The sequence below is a fragment of the Stylophora pistillata genome, chromosome 3 (genome assembly GCF_964205215.1).
Source record: "Stylophora pistillata chromosome 3, jaStyPist1.2, whole genome shotgun sequence".
Taxonomy (NCBI): Eukaryota; Metazoa; Cnidaria; class Anthozoa; order Scleractinia; family Pocilloporidae; genus Stylophora; species Stylophora pistillata.
This window is the reverse complement of record NC_142521.1, coordinates 46,861,960-46,880,964: the sequence shown is the minus strand read 5'-3', so window position 1 is coordinate 46,880,964 and position 19,005 is coordinate 46,861,960. Positions and strand designations below refer to the sequence as shown.

General features: G+C 38.9%; 3 protein-coding genes, 2 long non-coding RNA genes and 1 pseudogene across 11 annotated transcripts; 3 read left to right on the top strand and 3 right to left on the bottom strand.

Moving 5' to 3' along the window:
* Positions 1 to 189: 189 nt before the first annotated feature.
* LOC148736473 (uncharacterized) lies at positions 190 to 1,635 on the top strand (annotated as a pseudogene). Its single transcript, XR_015999343.1, has 2 exons — positions 190 to 871; positions 958 to 1,635. The product of XR_015999343.1 is annotated as an uncharacterized LOC148736473 (transcript).
* A 609-nt stretch (positions 1,636 to 2,244) lies between these two features.
* LOC111335343 (uncharacterized) lies at positions 2,245 to 4,867 on the top strand. Its single transcript, XM_088755243.1, has 3 exons — positions 2,245 to 2,379; positions 2,534 to 2,769; positions 3,356 to 4,867. The coding sequence occupies exons 1-3, from the start codon at positions 2,245 to 2,247 to the stop codon at positions 3,522 to 3,524; spliced, it is 540 nt and encodes a 179-aa protein (XP_088611369.1). The 3' UTR covers positions 3,525 to 4,867.
* Positions 4,868 to 5,643: 776 nt separating this feature from the next.
* LOC148736469 (uncharacterized) lies at positions 5,644 to 18,903 on the top strand. Of its 4 annotated transcripts, none has more exons than XR_015999345.1 (5): positions 5,644 to 5,791; positions 15,036 to 15,471; positions 17,413 to 17,491; positions 17,912 to 18,015; positions 18,764 to 18,903. It is a non-coding gene; the product is annotated as an uncharacterized LOC148736469 (long non-coding RNA). The 4 variants fall into 4 exon arrangements; XR_015999346.1 differs by lacking the exon at positions 5,644 to 5,791 and having other exon boundaries at positions 15,159 to 15,299; positions 15,404 to 15,471; XR_015999347.1 differs by lacking the exon at positions 5,644 to 5,791 and adding an exon at positions 16,139 to 16,239 and having other exon boundaries at positions 15,331 to 15,471.
* Positions 5,998 to 15,517, bottom strand: LOC148736472 (uncharacterized). 2 transcript variants are annotated; one of them, XM_088755236.1, is made up of 9 exons: positions 15,385 to 15,517; positions 15,221 to 15,275; positions 14,844 to 14,939; positions 14,574 to 14,669; positions 13,733 to 13,861; positions 13,507 to 13,632; positions 13,255 to 13,290; positions 8,615 to 8,672; positions 5,998 to 8,261 (listed from the first exon to the last, which is right to left on the bottom strand). In XM_088755236.1, the coding sequence occupies exons 1-9, from the start codon at positions 15,396 to 15,398 to the stop codon at positions 8,170 to 8,172; spliced, it is 702 nt and encodes a 233-aa protein (XP_088611362.1). In that variant the 5' UTR covers positions 15,399 to 15,517; the 3' UTR covers positions 5,998 to 8,169. The 2 variants fall into 2 exon arrangements, with proteins under 2 accessions (XP_088611362.1, XP_088611363.1); XM_088755237.1 differs by lacking the exon at positions 13,733 to 13,861.
* Positions 14,574 to 17,984, bottom strand: LOC148736471 (uncharacterized). Of its 2 annotated transcripts, XM_088755241.1 has the most exons (7): positions 17,906 to 17,984; positions 17,502 to 17,534; positions 17,174 to 17,218; positions 16,704 to 16,810; positions 16,356 to 16,447; positions 16,154 to 16,230; positions 14,574 to 15,944 (listed from the first exon to the last, which is right to left on the bottom strand). In XM_088755241.1, the coding sequence occupies exons 1-7, from the start codon at positions 17,982 to 17,984 to the stop codon at positions 15,775 to 15,777; spliced, it is 603 nt and encodes a 200-aa protein (XP_088611367.1). In that variant the 3' UTR covers positions 14,574 to 15,774. The 2 variants fall into 2 exon arrangements, with proteins under 2 accessions (XP_088611367.1, XP_088611366.1); XM_088755240.1 differs by having other exon boundaries at positions 16,704 to 17,218; positions 17,906 to 17,961.
* Positions 18,036 to 18,767, bottom strand: LOC148736470 (uncharacterized). The gene is made up of 2 exons (XR_015999344.1): positions 18,411 to 18,767; positions 18,036 to 18,297 (listed from the first exon to the last, which is right to left on the bottom strand). It is a non-coding gene; the product is annotated as an uncharacterized LOC148736470 (long non-coding RNA).
* Positions 18,904 to 19,005: the final 102 nt, after the last annotated feature.

Sequence of the window (19,005 nt, the reverse complement as noted above, 5' to 3'; positions counted from 1 at the left end):
TGTGGTTCTCAGAAAGGTCCTAAGGGACTTGGCAATAAACTGGGAAACCCCTTTACGTGACGACCTCAATAAAAAGGGGGTAAACCGACTAAACAAAGTAATACATTAAATTCAAGACCTTGCTGAATTAGTGGACGATAAATGTACCAATTACTGCCAATACCAGAACTTGAACAAAGGAAATGAATTTATTAACCGCACAAAGGTAAAAATGACCTTCGAAAATCTTAGCATACTCTGCTTGTAATCTGAGGTTATTTGAGCAGCTTATACTAACAAGGAAACTTTACCGTTTCAGGCCGTGACCGAAGATCCCAAACTTTGTAAAATGCCTCATCAAAAGGGTAATTCCTCATTTTCTAATTTTGATGACGTCACTTGAAAACCAGATAAAGCGCGCTCGCGAATGAAACTCTTTCGAGCCTTTAGCGTGGCATCCCCTCCGTGAGAATGTCATTATTACAAAGGACAGACCTCGCTGATGGAGTAGGTTAAGGTAAGATACTAGGGAACCCCTTTATGAAAGGACATAAATATTAAGGGCTGAGCCAACTAGACAAAGCATTCCATTAAATTCACGACCTGACTGAAGAATTCAATAATAAGCGTACCCACTACCATCAATACCGGAACCTAAACAAAGGAAATTAATTTATTGACAGCGCAACGGAAATGTTGACTTTAAAAATAACATCACACTCTCGTAATTAGAGGCTATTTGAGCAGCTTACACTAACAAGGAGACTTTAATGTTAAAGACAGTTATCGAAGATCCTTATTCCATAAAAATGTCTCATCAAAAGGCCGAAGTGGTTTCCAAGTCCAACGAATTAACTTTTCTGCGAAAAGTGGATCTGGAATGCTGTATTTGGTGAGTCACTCAAGTTGAATATCATAGCCGGCTTTCATATCGCCGTCGCATTTCCAGTGCGACTATATTGCAATTTTCCTTTTCAGTTATAACATCGTGTTAAGGCCCGTTACCCTTGCCTGTGGGCACTCTGGCTGCCAAAATTGCATGGAAACTTGGGCGGAATCGAAAGTCACACCGGTATGTCCCCAGTGTCGGGCAAAGTTTCGAAAAGAAGAGCTGAAGATCAATGTGACGATGGACAAGGCCACCCGAGATTTGCCTGTTAAATGTAACAGCCAAGGCTGCCAGTGGAAGGGAAACTATAGCGATGCCAACGATCATCTAAAACATTGCCCAAAAGTACGAGAGAGGTGCCCCAACGAAGGATGCCAGCACGTAGCGGCACGGGAACGGAAATGACAGCACATGCTTGCCCTAAAGAAAGGATCGCATGTTCAGGATGCCAACTGCGCGTAACGAGGGAAAAACTACAATTCCACCGTAGATCTTTGTGCAGAGATTCTGCAGCTCTATGCCCCTTGAGATGTGGAGCGTCATTACCACGGTATGTTGCACTGATTCGGATAATTGAGCATTGTGATGTTTTAGTGTTGGCAATAGTTTTAAGTGAGGAAATTTTTAACATGAATAGCAGTATCCCTGTATTTTCTCCGTTCAAATCTAAGATCACGGGCAGTCCTAATTTGTTTCTGGTGTCACACATTACGGAACGTTGTGACTCAGCTGCATTCCTCAAATATAACTGAAAGAGAAGAGTTATATTTCATGATCAAGAAACGATTTGAGAAACAGATATAATGCCTATCATTCAATGGGGATCTAGGGGAAGGGCAAAGTGATACTCCCAAATGACTTTAAGTCCCCCATCCCCCCCCCCCCCCCAACCATCCCCTCTACAGGGCTGTAGCCAGATTTCAGGACAAGACGAGGCAAGTTTCGAGCGCCGAAGGCGCGAGCCGCTAGCGGGGTCTGGGGGCATGCCCCCCAGAAAACTTTCAAATCTAGAGGTTTAGAAATGCTATTTTAAGGATTTTCCGTGGCATTTTTGTTCAGAAAAGTCAATCTTTAAGAAAAAAATTAAAAAGGCCAAAGTTAAGACGAGGCAATTGCCTCGTCTTGCCTCATGCTAGCTACGCCGCCCTGCTCTAGATCTCCCCAAAGTTTACATCAAAGTCAATTTGTCTACAGAACCACCCTAAGGGTGTCACGCTTTTCCCACTTTTTCTTTTTCACTTTTTTTTTTTTTATCACATCAACTGTTTGAATATATAACACCAGTAAAAATGGAAGATCTTGAACTATCACATACCTCTTTGAATTTTAGAAGGAACATCAACCTACATCTTCACCAATGCCCAGAGAAAGCTTTAATGTGCCAAGTACCTGGGTGCAAGAAAATTGTAAAAAGGAAGGACATGAACGTCCATTTGACGGAATCAACCACCACACATTTTGCCCTCCAATCAGGAGAAATCAAACGACTGCGTGGAGTAATATACTATAAGGTAAGCTGCCTTTTTACCAACCAAAAAATTAATAAACCTGTTCCAAGTATGTGGGGAAAAGGATAGCAACTGTTGCGTTTACCTTCAAAATCTTACCTAGAAAACCTTTTTTGGTACATTTCATAATAGCCATAAAAATCAATTTCTGTTTTAGAAATGCGACACAGAACCTATACAGCCCAAAGTGGAGAGGGTTGTCTCCTTTTGTTGGAGAATTCCAAATTTTACAGAGAGCAGTACACAACAACCTTCAACTGCTGATGGAGACAATCCCTTAACAAGTGGGCCATTTATAGATGAAGGCTACAGATGGAGAGGACTGTACTTCAGACAACAAAAATTGTTCCTGCAGCTTCTCTCAGCATCCCATCCAGTTAGTGCAGAAGTTCAGTAAGAACATCACTTATTTTGTGTAAAGTGTTTATCAGTGTATTTAAAGGACAATGGTACCTTTGCCTTCTTTCATGTCCCAAGAGTGACTAACTCTATTTTCCTCACAAATCCAATACTCAATCAGGAGTAAAAGGTTATGAGAATTAGTTCACACATGGCAAAAGAGAAACTGATTACAGGTTTAAAAAAATAAACTAACAATTGGGGCTTGAGAAGAAATGATGTAAAATGCTAAATTTGCTGTATGTATGTTAATTACTAAATAAAACTTAAAAGTATTACAAAGGTAAATAATGATACAAAAGAACAGTAGAGTAAATAACAGATCTTCAAACAGGAAACTAGAGAGGTGAGAGGTGCATGAAAAAAAAAAAAAAAAAACCAAACACTTCATCATACCTATTCATGCATCACTATACTAGAACTTGCTAACTGGTACATTCAAAGCTGAAACTGGCCCATGTATTTCCCCTGTTTAAGCTGAGAGACAATACCCAAATCTGGCATTAAAATACACTATCATAATGATAGTTGAGTGGAACAATGTTATGATATGCAAATATACTGAATTTTCTTTTTAAAGAATTGTAATGGCCCAAGGAAGTGACAAGGAGCAGGTGCTGGATTCAGATATGGTGTCCGTGAAAGAAGGAGAAATGTGGGGTAGGAGGATACTGAACGTGGAAAGTCTACTCGATGGAAATGGAAGCTTTGATGTTAAGTTTATTATTTACTACCTCAACTTGTACTAATTACGTTAACAGGTCATAAAATGTTAAGTTCAGTCAGTACAAAAACAAAAACAAAAAAAATTAACCAGCATTTTTATTTATCTCTTACTTAACCGTCATAAATGTCTTGCTTGTGCTTTTAATTAACCAGCATTTTCATCTATCTCTTACTTAACAGTCATAAATGTCTTGCTTGTGCTTTTTTCTCATGACCACAAATTGAGAATATAGTTTTTGCAGTCTATAGAGGGTTAAGTCAGGCTGTTTATAAACTAAGGTTAGATCAACAAGCATTGGTTATTTTGTTAAAATTGAATGGTTACAGTTGTGTAATAGCTTTTACAGTTGATTAGATTGGTAGATTTAATAACACATAACTAAATTAAACATTTTAAGATCTGTCAATGAGATCTGTCAATGACAGAAAGCTATTTCCTGTGAACTAATTACATTAATGGCTTATTTATTAAATAGAACTTACAACTGGACATGAATGTTCACCATTGATGCCTAAAGACTAGCCTGATACAGTTCTAATCTTTCGGTCATTCTGTATATAAAGTCTTTTTTCTAAATTGCTTTATCTACCTCAATTATAATTTTAAAGAACATGATTTCTCAATCAGTCTTAGAAGAAAAAGGTTACATTAGCACATAGCATTTTCAATGCTGTTTTTCAAATGAAATTTTTCTAAATATCATCTTTCTATTTGTTTGCAAGAGATGAAAAAATCTCTTTGTTTTAGCCCATTTCCACTATTGTGGATCTCTGCAGGCAGCTACACATGAATGGGGCTGTTTTGTTTTGGTTCGAGTGCAAACCATGATTGAGAGGCCAAATTAACAAAAGCTAGAATAAATTTTAAAACCTGCCTCTGCTATGCATTCATCACTAAAAATATGAAAACACTGAAATTCATTAGTTACAGTACAATCTGCTAAACAATACCATTTGTCATCCTTGCTGGAAAAGCTTGTTTGTTAGTTTACTAGTTTGTTTGTTTGTTTAATTGTTTTATGAAAATATTTTGATCTTACCACCTTCATGGCTTATTTATCAAAGTAATATAACTTATAATTGAGTGTTATTGTTCACCATATATACTTAAAAACTAGCTTGATACAGTTCTAATAAACTCTTTTTCTGAACTGCATTATCTAACTTTACTTAGGTTTTAAAGAACATGATTTCTCAATCAATCTCAACTCAATGCAGATATATCTTTTCAGAATTTTTCTTGCCATATTCTCCAAAACATTTTAATGTTTCATAAGAGTTGTGTTCCTTTTCATAGTTGCAAATGACCAATTAAAATAGAGACACGAAAGTGTATTGAGCTTATGTAATAAAAATGGAATGTTTGTATTGTTGCATGCTATCTTGTATACCTTTTGGTGTGGTAAACTTGGGGTTGGAAAAATGGAGAGAAACACTTGCTAAAGTACTGAGATTTAAAATAAACGAGAAATGTACACTCCAGTTTTGAACTTAAGTTTGAAACTGAACAAAACGTTACTATAAATTATGAACCAGAGGGTCACAACACCCTCCCGTAAAACAATGTACAAGAAAGAGCCAATGCTCACCTTAGTGTCATTTCCTTCATCTCCTTAGCAACCTTAAATTTTGCTTCTCTTATGTTTTTTCTTTCAAATTCGACGGAAAACATACTTCTGAAAAGTCCCGAATTCACGAACTAAATTCGACAAGTTTGCCAGATACATGGCCACTCTCGCTCGTCCCATGCTCCCTCCCAAGTCTTGTTACCAGATTACCTCTCATTTGCTGAAAGAAGATTAAACTGAGCTCGATACCAAACCGAGCTCGATCAGAAATCGAGCTCGATATGAAACCAATACCGCAAGGAAAACCGAGGACGATATCGAGGCAAACCGAGCTGGATAAGAAACCGAGCTCGATTAGAACAGATTGAGTTTGTCGAGCTCGTCTTTTTGATCGAGCACGATATAGTTGGATCGAGCTCGAATAGAATTGACCGCATTTCGAGCTCGTTGATCCGAGGTTGGTTTGAACTGGTACTCGAATCGCTATTCGAGTACGGTGAACATACACCGAGCTCGGTTGCCCAGATACCAAATGTGATCCCGATTGCTAATCGAGCTCCATAACTTATCGAGCTCGATAACTTATCGAGCTCGATAACTAATCGAGCTCGATAACTAATGGAGCTCGAATATTTGTCGAGCGCGGTTAGAGTAATAACGAGAAAGACTGGGAACGAGTCAATGGCGGGTAATGGTGTCTTTGCAAGAACCTTGATCATTGGGTGAGTACTTCGTACGTTTTTAAGTTTCAGCGATAGAATTCAAAGGGAAGGTATAAAAGAAGTGGGAGCAAATATATTGGAAACAGAAGTTTTCTCAAAGCATGAAAACCCCGGGTCAGGTGTAGTCATTTCGGGTAAAGAAGGATACACTTTAATCTACACTTGATTAAAACTTCGCTCGAATGGGACTTAACACAGACAAGAACTTTAGTAATCCTTATTTTATTGTAAAACGTAAAAATTTGATGGTGAACTACGCAGGGGAATACTTGTATCCCTTATTTTCACTTAAGTTCTTCACTTGATTTCGATATAAGAAATTAAAGGTCTCATCTTTACGTTCACTATAAAATTATGTACACTTTTTTAAACTCAAATAAAGCAACCTATGGTTTATAGCGAGATTTTTTAAACCATTCCATCACCTTGCAACGCAATTCCTTTCCTTTTTACTTAAGTAGCCAAAAGTAGCAACCTTTTAAAGCAAACTTGTGTCTCGAAAACCTCGACCTGGAGGTAACACTTCTGAGCACAGTGATACTTAACTATGTTTTTCAAACTCTCATTCACAATAAGAGAAAAAATAATAAAATAACCCGGCTGAATATTTAGGCTTGCAGCTTAGAAAATTACTTAAGTGCTTGTAAATATGAGGATTTTTGTCTCTCACTGGATGTTCCTTTGGCCTTAGCTAGTGGAAAAATGTTGAGTTGTCTTACTATTAAATGTAACCTTGGTTACATCCAGCCCATCTACACTGACAACTAACAAGGGAGTCTGAGGCATCCGAAATTTGATCTATAGGGCTTAAGAGGCTTTCTCTTTTATTTCCACCCAGTCAATTTCGCCTGAAACTCTTTCAACAGAAATATTATACTCAGGAAAGAAATAAATTAGATCTGGTTTGATTCGAAATAATTTTGACTGCATTGGGGGCCATAATTATTTAGGGACTTTTGCAAGATCTTGAAAATTGAATTATAGGCATATTTGTAACGTTGTTAAATATTTGATTTGCATAGTTCAGCTACGAAATTCATATCAGATTGCTTAAAAACCTTTCTAGTTTGCAAAGAAAGTTTGAATTACCCTCTCAATATAATTATTTGAAATGGCAAACTTAAGCATGTTCTGGCCCCTATAAATCAGGCAAAATTATTTTTGACACAAAACTGACCGAGTGGAAATAAGGGAGACAACCTCTTAAGTATTTTTTTTTTCTTTGGAAGAAATGGAGATGATCCTTTAGTCAAGGTGTTAGCAGAAATCCTTACAGCCTCATTATTAAGATTCTGGACTCAATGAACATACGGCCTAATTATAACAGAGGCATGGTATAGTGGATCTTCACTGAACTGAATGAACACAACTTTATAGGGAATCACTATCTTAAAAAGCTAAGGCTATGATTAATCCTTTGACTCCTATGAGTGACTAGCATCTAACTTCTCCTTACAATGTCACCCCTGAATTACACATTCAGGTCACAAAAATGAAGGAAATGATCACCAACTAAACACACTCTAGATTGTTAAAACTAATTTTTGTTGTTAACACTTTGGAAATGTATTAAGACAGGTATTGAGAATATCCCCTCCTGATATTAGGGTTTAAAGGGTTAACAGTACACTTTCTGAATGAATGCAGTCATTGTTGTATTGTAGCCTTAACAAGTTGTGTTCATTCAACTTTGGTATGACTTGTATCAACCCTCTACACTCTAGCATTAGTATGCACATTCTCCATACTGTTCTCTACACATTTCCTAAGGTGCTGACAAGGAGAGTTTGTTTATTTATCAAGGGCTTCTCCAGTTAATGATCATTTCCTCAAACCTTCATGGCCTTGTGTGTGATTGAAGGATGATATTGTATGGGGAAATTAGATCCAAGTCCCTTTAAAGGTTTAAGTAGGAGATTTTAAGTTATTGGGACAGTGGAACCTCGATTTAATGAACCTCTGTACAACAAAGTTGTTGGTATAATGAACTGATACTTCAGTTCCAGCCTGGCTAAAGTTACAGTAATAGGAATGCTGTAGAACCTCTATAATTATAACGAACCCTCCATATAAGTAAGCAATTGCCCCAGTCCCTTGGCACTTCATTAAATCGAGCTTCCACTGTACATGTTATCTATTTCTATTTACTACTTGAAAGGAAAAGGTGAAGAAAAAAGTTGTGTTCCTTTACACATAACCAGTATAGTAAACAAGAAAAAACCCTAATATTGTAATAGAATATCATTTGCACTTGTATACTTATGGTTAGGTGAGGTACACATGAAATGAATTTAGTAGTAATTTGGGATCTGCCTTTGTCTTGGTATGATCAAGTTTACTGGTATTACTGATCATGAGGGATGTAACACAATTTATTTTTAGTGTTTGGGATCTTCCCTCTTTCTCTTTCCCTTTCGATCCTTGTGAGATCTTTTTTCCTTTCTCTTTTTTTTAACCTGCCTGGCTCCATCTTTTGTTTCCATGTAACATAGAGGGAAAAGTGAGAGATTAGTTGAATGTTGTAATGTGCTCACTAGAATAAAGGCAAAAATGAGGGTTGTTCATGTTTACATACCATCAACTGATGATAAAAATAACAAGCTAAGGGGCTTGTTGGAGATATTTTGGGATGTACCCCCCAATCAAATTCACAACCATTATAATTTTTTTTGTTCATTTACTGGAAGAAACAGGTGCCTCACTGTGCTTCACCATGGCACAAACACTGCACAAGCAAGTTTGATAAAGAAGAGTTTTGAATATAAATATGAAGTTGGTGGTGTTAACATTGGTCATGCTTATTCTATTTACTATTTTGTTTACCTTTCATTGTCTCTGAGAGTTCCTCTTCGTCTGAGGGGTAGTTTCCCTTGAATGACACCTGCAATGAAACAAAGGCAGAGGGTGATATGCCACTCATGGGATGAGTGGCATACCACCCTTGTGTAGGTGCTGCTGGGAAGTATTATCCAGAGAATTTAAATTATTCACTGGCCCATTTCTGAAAACTGTCATACAATTTGGACCCCTTAGGGTTGAGAAGGGGGGGAGGGGTGGGGTTGGAGGTGAGTTTATATAAAAATAATGGATTTAAGGGGGAACCATCTCCCTGAATGAAATGTTGGAAGGAGGGAGGTCACACTAAATATGTTAGTAATTGTATAGTTTTGTATTTAAATGAAAACTACATTTTCAAAAATAAACAAAAAGTTCAACCATGACCGTTTCCATTCCAACAATTTCCAAAGTATCTCAGTAATTGTAGAGGTTACATGATTTTATACTATTTCGACAAATCTAAATGTTCAAAAATAAACAAGAAGTATATATATGAGTGTTTCCATCCAAAAAATTTTCAAAGTAATTCTTATTAATTGTAGAATTTACATGATTTCATACTATTTAGATGCATCTACATGTTCAGAAACAAACAAAAAGTGTATAAACATGATTCTGCTTATGTAATTATATCTCCTCTGCATTTGCATGACTTTTCATCCCAACACTTTTTAAAGTATCTTAGCAATTATAGATTTTACATGGATTTTATACCATTTAGATAACACTACATGTACTACATGCATTTGTCTTAATAATTCTTCTGCATTTATAATTATGACTGTTTCCATCACAAGAGATTTCAAAACCAGGGTACTCTTATTAAGAGACATTTTATCGCGTTAGTCGTCTGCAATATCTCTTCGCTCATCTTTAGCATTGTCAAGCTCTTCCTTGTCACCATGCATCTGCGAGAGTCGCTTTTGTACTTCTCATCCATGTCATACTCTTCAGGATACATGAAGCAGTACGCTTAATCTCTGACTTCTAGCTTGAGTTTCATGGTAGTTCTACTCTCGTGGCATTACTAAAGTGGCGGCTTTGCAAGAGCTGTGCGAGGTATGTCGTATCTTGACTTGATCTCTGACTTCTTGATTGAGGTTTTTGGTAGTTCTGCTTTCTTGGCATAAGTGAAATGGTATCTTTACAAGAGCTGTGTCAGATATGCTGCATCTTTGCCAAACAGCTAGCAAAACACTCTCAACGTCTACACTCTTTTAGGGACATGGTGTCTTTGCAGACATCTTGAATATGCCTCCCTAACTTTCGCTTCTCACTCCAAGTGTCTTCATCTTGTGTTGCATTTAACATCTTGAGCTCGACACACTGCATCTGCTCTGCTAGAAGTCAGCAAATTGTTCTCCTTGCTTCAGGGTAAGCCAATGTTACTAGAAAAGCAAGGGATCGTGAAGGCAACATGTGTGGTTGATAACCTCCAGCATATCAAGGTGATGCAGCTCGATAAGAAGAAACGAGGAGAGCAGGCAAAGGATAACAAAAAAGAAACCACCACAAAAACACAGGAAAGACTCTTCCTGATTATTCTGGGAAAGATTGGTTTGAAGAATGTAAACAACTTTTTTCGCAAGAGAGGATAAAGTGCCTCAAGCACCATGGACTTTGACTAACATATCAACAGCATTAAGAACTACACAGTGGATGTTTTGCAAGGTATTGACTTTTCCAACTGAATCCTGAAGGCTGTGGTTCAGTAATGCTGCAAACACAACTGAAAGAAAGAGATCTAACTTGTAGGCAATCCTTGCAAGACAGTGAAAACCCCAACTTAGCTAAAGTTAAGTAGAGCAAAGTGAAAGCCATGCAAGTGGTAACAATGAGAACGACAATGATTCCATCAACTCTGGAGAAGAAGATAACTCTACAAATGATGTCCTTCTTGCTTTTATCAATAACTAGAGAAAAAGTTGAAAGGCCAACAGCAACACACCCAGGAAGTTTCAAAAGGAAGACCATAAGAAATTGAGTCATAAATCATTTCATTCTTAACACTTTTAATCATGGAAAACAGGGAAGAAATGTCATAATTAACAAACCTAGATGGCTTTTCGATTGAACATCTGTAGAATGAGCTATGACCATCATTATAATAACAAGAAATGAAAATAGTATAGTGCACTATAAAGTACATGGCCGGGGGGGAGTCATCAGAAAAAAGTATATATATATATATATACATAAATTTATTTTTAAGGAATGATCATGGCAAAGAATGACACTTATCATGAAGTATCCTGTTAAGGGTTATCATTAGCCACAAATTAAAAACATAAGGTTAGAGTTAAGGTTAGAGGACACTTCATAACAGTGATTTTGGGGTGAGGAGAAGAGTAAGGGAATACCTCACAATGCACAGTGCTTACTGTCTGGCTGAATTATAAAATAAAAGAATAATTTAAAGATAGATAGCAAGAGCCTGGTCAAAGTAGCTTCAGCTGGATGGGGGGGGGGGGGGGGAAGGGTTATGGAGGGAGAATAATTAAAGGATACCAGGTCGCATTGGACATAGCTAAGGAATAGCTGGTCAACAGTGGCCCTGGAGGGCTCACGAAGGGACGAAGGGGTATGATCTAAGGATACCAGGTCGCAACCGGACACGGCTCACGGAGAGCTGGTCAACGGCGGCCCTGGGGAGATTACCAAGGGGTATGATCTAAGGATACCAGGTCGTAACCGGACACGGCTCACGGAGAGCTGGTCAACGGCGGCCCTGGGAGGATTACGAAGGGGTATGATCTAAGGATACCAGGTCGCAACCGGACACGGCTCACGGAGAGCTGGTCAACGGCACCCCTGGGGGATTACGAAGGGGTATGATCTAAGGATACCAGATCGCAACCGGACACGGCTCACGAAGAGCTGGTCAACGGCGGCCCTGGGGGGATTACCAAGGGATATGATCTAAGGATACCAGGTCGCAACCGGACACGGCTCACGGAGAGCTGGTCAACGGCGGCCCTGGGGGGATTACGAATGGTTATGATCTAAGGATACCAGGTCGTAACCGGACACGGCTCACGGAGAGCTGGTCAACGGCGGCCCTGGGGGGATTACCAAGGGGTATGATCTAAGGATACCAGGTCGCAACCGGACACGGCTCACGGAGAGCTGGTCAACGGCGGTCCTGGGGGGATTACGAAGGGTTATGATCTAAGGACACCAGGTTGCAACCGGACACGGCTCACGGAGAGCTGGTCAACGGCAGCCCTAGGGGGATTACCAAGGGGTATGATCTAAGGATACCAGGTCGTAACCGGACACGGCTCACGGAGAGCTGGTCAACGGCGGCCCAGGGGAGATTACCAAGGGGTGATCTTAGGATACCAGGTCGTAACCGGACACGGCTCACGGAGAGCTGGTCAACGGCGGCCCTGGGGGGATTACGAAGGGGTATGATCTAAGGATACCAGGTCGCAACCGGACACGGCTCACGGAGAGCTGGTCAACGGCGCCCCTGGGGGGATTACCAAGGGATATGATCTAAGGATACAAGGTGGTAACCGGACACGGCTCACGGAGAGCTGGTCAACGGCGGCCCTGGGGAGATTACCAAGGGGTATGATCTAAGGATACCAGGTCGTAACCGGACACGGCTCACGGAGAGCTGGTCAACGGCGGCCCTGGGGGGATTACGAAGGGGTATGATCTAAGGATACCAGGTCGCAACCGGACACGGCTCACGGAGAGCTGGTCAACGGCGCCCCTGGGGGGATTACCAAGGGATATGATCTAAGGATACAAGGTGGTAACCGGACACGGCTCACGGAGAGCTGGTCAACGGCGGCCCTGGGGAGATTACCAAGGGGTATGATCTAAGGATACCAGGTCGTAACCGGACACGGCTCACGGAGAGCTGGTCAACGGCGGCCCTGGGGGGATTACGAAGGGGTATGATCTAAGGATACCAGGTCGCAACCGGACACGGCTCACGGAGAGCTGGTCAACGGCGCCCCTGGGGGGATTACCAAGGGATATGATCTAAGGATACCAGGTGGTAACCGGACACGGCTCACGGAGAGCTGGTCAACGGCGGCCCTGGGGGATTACGAAGGGGTATGATCTAAGGATACCAGGTCGCAACCGGACACGGCTCACGGAGAGCTGGTCAACGGCGGCCCTGGGGGGATTACGAATGGTTATGATCTAAGGATACCAGGTCGTAACCGGACACGGCTCACGGAGAGCTGTTTAACGGCGGCCCTGGGGGGATTACCAAGGGGTATGATCTAAGGATACCAGGTCGCCACCGGACACGGCTCACGGAGAGCTGGTCAACGGCGGCCCTGGGGGGATTACCAAGGGGTATGATCTAAGGATACCAGGTCGTAACCGGACACGGCTCACGGAGAGCTGGTCAACGGCAGCCCTGGCGGGATTATGAAGGGGAATAATCTAGAAATGTCATGTCATAGGAGTCCTGGCTTACAAGTCACCTGGGGCATTTATGAAGGGAAATAATCTAAGGATACCAGATCGATGTTAATATGCTAATATAAGTGCAGTTCCAAATAAAAACAGAGTTCGATCATCATTTAATACAAACTTGACATTCTATCTGAAATTGAGAATGAAACCCCTATTTTCTAGTAAATGACTTTTGCACCTACCAGTGACAGCTCCGAGGTAGTCATCTCCTCAGTATTCTTAAAATTTGATAAAGAATTTAAAATTAGACCATTATGATGAAAGGTCACACTTAAAATAACTTATTATGCTACCCTAGCCCATGCTGTTCTTTGGTATTTAATGATTTTAGAGAATTAAGAGTTAATTCATTTTCAGAACTAAATGTGGATTGAATAGGAATGCGTTATTTCAAGACAATGAAAAAACTAAAGTGGGTTCTGATTGAAACATACCCTCTCTAAAAGGTCCAGGACTTCGTCCCCTTGTAGACAATCGGAGTGCCTCACCACTTCCCTTCTTCTCTGTAGCGTGAAGTGGAGTGGTACTTCAACGAGCGAACCAATCCAGTCATAGACTTCCTATTTATTGTTTTCATATCATCAAAAAAGAAAACATACATCACTTACTATCACCAACATCATCATGTATCATGTAGTATATATTACATTATATTCTTACCTGGAAAAAGGCATTCTTTTCAAAGGCCCTGGAAAACTTTTTTCCATTGCCAATACGGATGAAAATGGTTGTTCCACCACCATTAGTTGGTGGTGCTGTCATCCTCGCCCTGCGTAGAGCCCTTATTTTCTATAAAGACAAACATTATTATGACGGATATTATTATGACAGATAAGGCATATCACAGTGTACACAATTATAAAATAAACATACATGGGTAGGTATATTTAAATGGAAAATCCCTGTATACACTTGACACAACTTTAGATTATGAATTAGTTGAGTTAAATAATCAGAGTACACTTCATTCTTAGTTTGTTCAAACCTCTTGTGGACCTAAACTTAAGATTAGAGAGAATGCTGGACACGGTGCACACAATTATTATAAAACAAACTTGCCTGCATAGGTATATTGAAATGGAAAATCAATGTATACTCTTTACATACCATGACATTAGATTATTAATTAGTGTAGATGACTTATGGGAGTACATTTCATTCTTAATTTTTCCAAACCTTACATGTATCAGAACTTAAGATCAGAGAGAAAGCAGATGATAACTTACAGAGGTTTTATTCTGACTGTTTACAGTTATTGTATTGTTGGAGCAGGTTCCTTGAGAGCTGCTAGCAGTGTTAGTGTTACTGCTAGAGCTGGACTGTATTGCCTGTTTTAAAAATTGAAGTGTTCTAATGGTATGTTAGGGAGTAAAATTAAAATAGCACTATTTGGTAAGTGTTTCCTTTGTGATGACTGATGTGAGTACATTTCATTCTTCATTTTTCCAAACCTTACATGTACTTAAACTTAAGAGTAAAGAGAAAGCAGATGATAACTTACAGAGGTTTTATCTTGATTTTTGACAATATTGTTAGAGCTGGTTCCCTGGGAGCTGCTGGCAGTGTAGGTGTTACTGCTGGGGCTGGACTGTATTGCCTGTTTTAAAAGTTAAAGTATTCTAGTGGGTATGTTAGGGAGTAAAATTAAAATAGCACAATTTGGTAAGTGTTTCCTTTGAGATCACTGATGTGAGTACATTTCATTCTTCCTTTTTCCAACGCTTACATATACTTAAACGTAAGAGTAGAGAGAAAGCAGATGATAACTTACAGAGGTTTTATCTTGATTGTTGACAATATTGTTAGAGCTGGTTCCCTGGGAGCTACTGGCAGTGTTAGTGTTACTGCTGGGGCTGGACTGTAATGCCTGTTTAAAAAAATAAATTGTTCTGAGGGGTATAATAGGTGTTACAATTAAATCCTTTGAGATAACTAATGGGAGTACATTTCTGACTGTTTACAGTATTGTTGGAGCTGGTTCCCTGGGAGCTGCTAGCAGTGTTGGTGTTATTACTGGGGCTGGACTGTAATGCCTGTTTTTACATTTAAAGTTTTCTAATGGATATAACAGGGAGTAAAATTAAAATAATGTGATTTTGTAAGTGTATTCTTTTGAATTGAATTCAAAACTGGGGGGGTCTTGTGTACCTGGTACTGTAGCTCTTGACTTTTTCTTTGTTTCCGCCAGTCATCCAACTTTTTCCTGTTGAGAGAAGAACCTGTACATGTCAGTACCTTTCATTCTCATGTTTTAGATTTTATAATCTTTTTAATTTTGAATACATAAATAGCTGAAAGTTTGCATTCCATACCATTCATCCCTCATTGCAGAACATAGAGCCTGTGCTCTGCCAATGGAATCTTGAAGGCCCACATGATCCAAGTTTGCTTCTTGTAAGGTACAAGGTACAAAACATGTTAGTGTTAAAAAGATTAATAGATCGAAGCTATTCTTGTTGTAGGGATGATTATTAAAGACCTTGCAGAGATTCCTTCAGAGGAGATTTTGTGTTTGTTGAACATGGAAGTTAGAAAAAAATATGTTTTTGGGACATGTACATGTCTCTTTTTTGTTTGTTGGGTTTTTTTGCAGGGGGGGTATCATAAACAATCTATGGATAATCAGAGTACTGGTGAAGCAAAGAGAAGAGCTTGCAAATTATTCTACCCCAGTCACGACCTTAATGACAAATGATACACTTTTAAAAATGAAAGGTGTCATTCACATTACCACAAAATAGATTTCGAATTTCAAAATTATCATGCTTACCCTCAAAGATTTCCACGCACTGTGGCATGTTTCTGCTATGGCAAGGGGCCAGAACAAATACCACAATGCCAGGGCTTTGTGAAATACCATATTTTACTCTGACTGCAATGAAAAGTACAATCACTCTTGTGCTAATAATAACATCCACAAAATCACCCTAATATTCATGTTAATATCAAAAATAACAACAGTCATGATAACTATGATAATTATAATTATTACTTTAATGCTAGAAAAAAAAAAAGCTGATTAGAATTAATACTTAGGTGTATTTGCTTTTGCATTCTTAACCAAAGATTAGGTTTAGCTACCTTTCTGGGCTTCATGGCTGCTGTCCTTTGCAATCCAGAAGTAAATATCTGGGCTGTTTGCCACAGTGTGGAGCATGCTTGAAAAAGTAAATACAGAGAAGGTTAATAAATATCAAATACACTTGAGTTAAACAAAATGTGGAGACAGAGTAGGCAGAGAAAAATCAGTAAAAAAATAAAAGCAAATGCTGAGTGAACTAACCTAACCAGTCTTCTCTTGCTAACAAGAGGACAGCTGAAGGGCAAAAGCACAGCCACCATTATGCGACCATCCTCTGATCCTTGCCATGTGAACTAAGATAAAAAGAAACAGTACAGTAAGATATGTTCATGAACATGACTGTACTATTTGAATTGTTCACAGCTATTTTCCCACAGTTGGTGGTCAAAAGAAAAAATGGGTTCTATTTGACAGACTTGTTTGTAGCTCCTGGTTTTTTTTTAAACCTGCAAATTAGTTTCTTTTTCCCTGCCGATCAAAGGGTAGGATATGAGTGATGATCTCATCCTATGTGGGCTTTTTCTACATACTGCTAAACAAGCTAATTACCTCTTCAAAAGAGTGGATAAGAAATGAAATGGCTGTGCTTAGCCCTCTTTCCTCTAAAAGATTAATGCATTGCAGCACCTCATTGGTCCTGCTATGAACAGCTTCACCTATAAGAAATGGGGAATTATGAGGAGAGTTTCCATGATGTTCACTTAATAAAGGATATTTTATATACCAGGATAAAAAATTGTAAAAAAAAATTATTAAAATGTTTAAATCAAATGTTTTCGGCTGTTTGCCATCTGATGATGCCATCTGATGATGGCAAACAGCTGAAAACGTTTGGTTTAAACATTTTAATAATTTTTCCATAATCTTTTAGCCTTGTATATATAATATCCATGAGGAGAGTGATTGTAGTAAATGTGTATGAATGTATTCAGTTGGATTAGACATTGTGTATACCTGTGCTTTTGGTGCTCAGTTTGTTGTTTAATGCACTATCTGAGGTAAACTCATTGCAAATATACCTGTTATCACTCCTGATATCGAATAATCATCAGTGACATAGCCATCTAGAGAGACAAAATAATATAATTAATACAGGTATACTTGTTCATTGATAAAGAATGATGTAGATGGCAGTTTATATACTTATTAAACTAAATGATTGGGGCATTATGCTTGCAAGGATGTGATCTCCCAAAGTACAGACACACAGATGCATTGGCTTTGTTAAAAATGGTTCTTGTAATCTTTCTCTGAGCAGATGCATGGGAAAAAAGGAAGTTAGCATGGTACAGGCATTAATGGAAATTGATTTCCATTTATTTCAGTAAGACATCAAGGTGAGCTTACAGAGTCTAGCCTCTTCTGAGTAAACTATCACTTCTGCAAAAATAAAAAAAAATAAGGAAATAAATAAAAGATAGGAAGTACTTTGATGTAAAAGATGATAATCCCACAAATCATTACTTCCTTTACCTCAGTGTAGGATAATACAGACTAATCACCAATTTTCATATGTAGTTATCCCTATGTAAGTCCATTATTTATGAGTCCATTGAAGCACTTAATACCATATTTGTCTATATCCTTTCTTGAGTGATGTGTGACTCAGATTGGTAGGGTTTTTTCCAATAAATTTATATATGTCTAACTGGAACTGGAACTGGAACGAATACCTGTAGCTGTGGGTTACTACATAACATAATGCTTCAGAAGTCTATAGTTTTAACTTACTTGAACATCCTTTTACTCACCATTAGTGTCATCTTCTGAGTCAGATGATACAATGGATGGTCCCATATTGTGGCCTAACAGAGGAAAAGGTGCAGACATCAAGATCAGGTCTATGGCAGAATTGTGAAAGGTCTTTAAATTAACTAAAGGTTACTTTTCACTTTCAGAGGTGTTGTTCAGGAAAATACTTGTATTCAGAGTAGTTTCACACAAATCCTTGCAAGCTGTACATCAGAAGAAAGCTTAATAACAGCTTCTTCTGAAAGTGTTACGAGCCTGCAAGGGGCAAAGTGATTAAGTGTTCTCCTATTGAATTTATTGGGTATCTTCATTAAGATCAATTGAAACTGTAATTGCACCAACTCACCGCCTTGGTTTGAATCGGACTCATCTGACAAGTCGGAGATCTCATCTGTTGAGTAACATTAGACTTAAATTGTAATCATCCTATACACACCCATAGACTCATTTAGAACACCAATGCAGAAAGCGAATAAAAAAAATAAGACAAACGTGCAGTTATACCTGATGTCAGTCCTCTTGCACTGGCAGTTGCCATTGCTGTGAGATATCGTCGCGTAGAAGCTATGATGTCAAAAGCAATTTAGATTACACTTAAAATTCAGAATTAAATTAGAACTTGTCATACTTCTTCGATTTTCATCTAGGCACTTTCAATTGGCAGGATGAGATGTACCCACTGAAAATAACATAACTAGTCAGTAAATTGAATTACAAAGGGAAAGACAAACTCCAAGCTGTTGGTAGTATAAGCAGATACCTTTCAACTCAGACTTGTAATTATTGATATTTTCAAATTTTTGTGAAGGATCTGAAAAGCTTAATTAATTTCAAATATTGACAAAACTTTTTTCCAGTTACCTCCATCAACTGGCAAAGGCATCAGATCCAGTGGAGTGGATGGTTGTGCAAGTGGCAGTGTAGATACAAGGCTGCTTGAAGATGGGGACAGTAAAGTGGCCTGTGATGATGTAGATGTTAAGGCGGCAGTGGATAGAGATGTGGATGGTAAAGTGACTGTGGATGATGGAGATGTTGAAGTAGCTGTAGATGTTGGTGGTAAAGTGACTGCAGATGGTGGAGATGTTGAAGTAGCTGT

Bases quoted from the DNA above. Each gene is read 5' to 3' on its own strand.
- LOC111335343 (XM_088755243.1), top strand. From the start codon at position 2,245: ATGTGCCAAGTACCTGGGTGCAAGAAAATTGTAAAAAGGAAGGACATG. The intron at 2,380-2,533 runs GTAAGCTGCCTT...TTTCTGTTTTAG, and splicing joins GTGGAGTAATATACTATAAG to AAATGCGACACAGAACCTAT. The intron at 2,770-3,355 runs GTAAGAACATCA...TTCTTTTTAAAG, and splicing joins CCAGTTAGTGCAGAAGTTCA to AATTGTAATGGCCCAAGGAA.
- LOC148736472 (XM_088755236.1), bottom strand. The intron at 14,670-14,843 runs GTAAGTTATCAT...CTTTTAAAACAG, and splicing joins ACAATCAAGATAAAACCTCT to GCAATACAGTCCAGCCCCAG. The intron at 8,262-8,614 runs GTAAACAAAATA...TGGAAACAAAAG, and splicing joins ACTCTCAGAGACAATGAAAG to ATGGAGCCAGGCAGGTTAAA.
- LOC148736471 (XM_088755240.1), bottom strand. From the start codon at position 17,015: ATGGAAAAATTATTAAAATGTTTAAACCAAACGTTTTCAGCTGTTTGC. The intron at 16,448-16,703 runs GTAATTAGCTTG...TTTTTATCTTAG, and splicing joins TTATCCACTCTTTTGAAGAG to TTCACATGGCAAGGATCAGA. The intron at 15,945-16,153 runs GTAGCTAAACCT...TTTTCATTGCAG, and splicing joins CAGCCATGAAGCCCAGAAAG to TCAGAGTAAAATATGGTATT.